The 4,316-nt window shown below is 38.9% G+C and overlaps 1 protein-coding gene across 1 annotated transcript in view; it reads right to left on the reverse strand.

Annotated features, from left to right (window-relative positions):
* LOC107558649 (NACHT, LRR and PYD domains-containing protein 12) overlaps positions 1-3,417 on the reverse strand; it is a 13,500-nt gene extending 10,083 nt beyond the window's left edge. The window contains exons 1-6 of the mRNA XM_016242313.1: positions 3,375-3,417; positions 2,126-2,213; positions 1,031-1,144; positions 811-924; positions 580-693; positions 271-439 (exon numbers count right to left, since the gene is read on the reverse strand). Of these exons, the coding sequence (XP_016097799.1) occupies positions 271-439; positions 580-693; positions 811-924; positions 1,031-1,144; positions 2,126-2,196 (582 nt within the window). The 5' untranslated portion in view covers positions 2,197-2,213; positions 3,375-3,417. The remainder of the gene's footprint in view (positions 1-270; positions 440-579; positions 694-810; positions 925-1,030; positions 1,145-2,125; positions 2,214-3,374) is intronic.
* Between the last annotated feature and the right edge of the window lie 899 nt (positions 3,418-4,316).

A 4,316-nucleotide genomic window follows, 5' to 3' on the forward strand; every position in this document is an offset into this window, starting at 1 on the left:
CTCCCTAAGCATTCTGGGTAATCCTTTGATAGTTCTATTGTAAAGGTTTTGAAGTCTTCTGATCTCATGTTTCTCAAGACCTGATGGAGCAGGGTTTGACTGTCTGGCACATTAGGTTTCTGTGGTAAAACACAACAGTATCCAACAGAACAATGGTTATCAACCATGAATTATATAATACAAATGCCTCCAGTTCAGAGGTCTAAAGATCTCTAAATATATTACATTTTCTGTTGGATAACAGCATGGATATTACAATAAAAAACTAACCACAGTATAGATTTTACTGTGTCCTTGGTGCTCTTGCCCCACACATTTGGCACAGATGTGCATGTTATCCGTCTTACAGAACACCTCCAGATCTCTGTGGTGCCGCTGACAGACTCTTTTAGCAGGTGTGGACTCTGTCTGCTCTTCTGTGTCTTCCACACACAGCTTTCTGCAGGAATATTCAGTATTTATCAGTTCACTTAAACTTAAGTTGATACTTTGTTTTTAATTATATAATAATTTATAACTATCTCAGCATGTTTACTTATATACATGCTAACTTCTTTGTAAATGTTTAATTAGACCAACCTTTCTTTATTTCTCTGTGCTTCACTGCTGAAGTTAATTGGTAATGGAATCGATCTCTCACTCTTTAGAGACAGATGTGATGATGTCGGTGAGTCTGATCTCTCCTGTTTGGTTCTGAGTAAAACAGAAGTTTTGTCACTTGACTACTCATGTGAATGAGTGTTTTCACATGGAAGTTTATATTTTTCATCTTTCATGCTAACTTCTTTGTAAATGTTTCATTAGACCAACCTTTCTTTATTTCTCTGTGCTTCACTGCTGAAGTTAATTGGTAATGGAATCGATCTCTCACTCTTTAGAGACAGATGTGATGAAGTCGGTGAGTCTGATCTCTCCTGTTTGGTTCTGAGTAAAACAGAAGTTTTTCACATGTAAATGAGTGTTTTCACATGGAAGTTTATATTTTTCATCTTTCATGTTAACTTTACTGTAAATGTTTAATTAGACAAACCTTTCTTTATTTCTCTGTGCTTCACTGCTGAAGTTCATTGGTAATGGAATCGATCTCTCACTCTTTAGAGACAGATGTGATGATGTCGGTGAGTCTGATCTCTCCTGTTTGGTTCTAAGGGGAAAAATGGGGAATGTACAGTATATACAAATATTAAAAATATATAAAAAAATATTCAGGGAGTGAAAATATTTGCAATACTGGTATATTGTATTTTCTATTTCTGAACAAAACTGAATTAATACATTTAATTTCTTTAACAAAATAGTTCCTCTTCAGGAACTCGAGCTGCGTCGAGAACGCTAGGGGAACGCCTTCAGTGACCCACGCTCTGAATCACATGTGAAATCAGTCCAATAGCTGAGCGGTACGTCACGGCGGATGACGTCATGAACGGGAAGCTATAAAAGCACGTGCGGCGGAGCCAGCGTCAGCTTTCTGTCATTCAGCGAAGCGCTCTGTGTGTGTCAGTCATATTTATTGTTGTCTGTCAAAAGTCTATAAGCTCCAGCTATGTCTAAGCTCATGCAAGGACAAAGCATTTCAAGGGCGAGAGCAAGCCACGTTGTAGGTTGTGTGTTCCTCCCTGCTTAAAGATAATGTTATATCACGAGTGGGGACACACACAGCCTGTGCGTGGTTTGCTTGCGAGCGAAGCATAGTTTTTAAAAAAAGAAAAAGCAGCCTTGCTTCGCTCTCAGAGGGCTCTCTTTGAGGAGAGAGCTTTCAATAGCGTTCCTCGCGGTGCCGGCCCCGCTTTCGCCGAGGCGGAGCGGCGGAAAAGCAGAATTAATACATTTGCTCGTGGGTTTCGCTGTGCTCGTGGGTTTCGCGTATGGATCTGCTAATCACCAGATCCGGCGCCCGCTGTGAGTGTGAGTGTGAGTGTGTGTCTCAAATGCAGCATGATCTTTTCGCCTCACTAGTGTTAGTTTTCCTTGTTTCCACTGTGTGTTTAATACAGCTAGTTTTTGGTGATTTCAGTGGATGAATGAAGCCTGTTCTGCTGAAATGCCATCTTTACAATAAATGCCACTAAATCAATACAAAGCCAAATTGATCTTGAAATGTATGTGACTTTGTGATTGTCCTCACCGTTCAGAGTGAAGGTCCTCTTTTGAACCGCTCATACTGGCAGAGCCGTCATCATTCTCTCCAGCACTCATGATCAACAAATGGGTTCCTATGAAGACACAAGATTATACCAACGTATAGTTTTATTTCTAAAAATGGCTTTTCTGTCCCCCTTTTGAGAAACTATGACTATTTTGTGTGTTCCTAATTCAGTATTCTCCTGTTTGAAACAACCATACAAAACAACTAGAGAAAACACATATTTGCATTACTGACTCAAAACCTTTCTAGTTACTGATATACAGAGCGAACAATGACTAGACCACGGATATTGACTCCATAAATGTATAAAAGTTAGGTATCAAAGGTCAGTTGTATAATGTCACAGCTAGCAACGCAACCTAGAATGTTAACTGAAAAACTGCTCTGAATGAGTATATATATATATATTAGATCAGGTAACATTTTAAGCTGTCATATAGTCATGTTACAATGTGCCCCTCAGATGTTACACCCATGGGGCATGTTGTCACATTTCACTTCCATTCTTTTGGGGTAAATAAAGAAAAAAAGTGTACACTGTATTTATGAAACAAAACCACATATTTGTACTAGACAAGTGTGACATTTGTGGGGGGAAAAATACTCTGAACCTCCATGTGGATTTACACAAGCTCTACAAAACTTTACAAAAAGTGTCGGGGTGTGTCCCGCTCTCCCCTATGCTTCTAGAGGGCGGTCAGGTTAGTTTCACATTCTATAATTACTGCTCTCTCTCTCTCTCTCTCTCTCTCTCTCTCTCTCTCTCTCTCTCTCTCCAATTCAAAATTAAATGTTATTTTCACATTTAAAAGATTGTTGTAGGTTTCTAATGGACAGACTGACGTACTATAGATGGCGTTTAGCAAATATCTCCAAGTACAGCAAAGTAAATTCAAATTCAGCAAATTCAAAAGGCTACCGGTGACCCCTGTATGTATTTAGTGTTATTTACAGCTTAGATTTAACCTGTGTGCATCCTACTTGATGTGACGAAGGTTAATGTTAAGAGCTTGGCAAAAGGCAAAACACGTCAGTAGAAATATCATAGCATATCTTCAGCATAAGGCAGCTGCTGTATTATTCATAGCCTAACTTGCCGAACTAACGATGTCGTCTTTTGTGCTCTGTGCTCAAACACTGCAGGTACAGGTTAACATCACATTAGTGGTGATAGAAGTTTTATGTCGCAATAGAATATATAAATTCAGCAGATGCTCAGTAGACTCACCGATGATATAGTGTGCTGTGCTCGCTGCTGCTTTCACTTTCGCTTCTGTGTGTGTGTGTCGCAGCATGAAATACTGAGTTTCTTTCCTGTTCCTGTAAACGCTGTGTTCCACTTGCTCTTCCTGTTTAATATTTATTCGCTCGACACATGATCTCTACCATAGTAAAGAAGTAATATATTCAAAATACATTATTCACCCTAAGTATAGTTCAAATCTATTAACATATTTACTGACATATCGCTACAGACTTACTGACATCAACATTATAATTCAACTTTATTTGTGCACCTTAAGTTCACTTGCAATAGTTCCACTTTAGCACAATCAAATACACCTCAGTATATATTTAGTTGGATTTTAGCACTACTTCCTCACAATTAAAGTGCATTAAGTTCAAAATTAGTTGTTCCAAGTTAGCAGACTTTTTCACTAGGGTACTGCACTGCAGTGCGTGCACGCGATTAGTTGAGGGATTTGATTCAAAAGCCATTTTTGCACATTCAGAACTATTCAATTTGATTGCAAAATTGACCCGGTTGAACCAAATTGATTAGATTTGATTAACCATTTTAAAATGCATTTATAGGATCTTTCCCCTGTCTTAGACAAAAAAGACAAACTGTTTATGAATCAAAAATGTGTGTGTGTGTGTGTGTGTGTGTATGTGTGTGTGTGTGTGTGTGTGTGAGTGAGTGAGTGTGTGAGTGTGTGTGTGTGTACCTGGTATTTATCACCTTATGGGGACCAAATGTCCCCACAAGGATAGTAAAACTAGTAAATTTTGACCTTGTGGGGACATTTTTGAGGTCCCCATGAGGAAACAAGCTTATAAATCATACAGAATGAGTTTTTTTTGAGAGAGAGAGAGTGTGTGTGTGTGCGTGTGTGTGTGTGTGTGTAGAGGCCATACCTGTCTGGATGAATGTAGTGTACAGGGTGAT

The sequence above is a fragment of the Sinocyclocheilus grahami genome, unplaced genomic scaffold, assembly GCF_001515645.1.
Source record: "Sinocyclocheilus grahami isolate Dianchi unplaced genomic scaffold, SAMN03320097.WGS_v1.1 scaffold654.1, whole genome shotgun sequence".
Taxonomy (NCBI): Eukaryota; Metazoa; Chordata; class Actinopteri; order Cypriniformes; family Cyprinidae; genus Sinocyclocheilus; species Sinocyclocheilus grahami.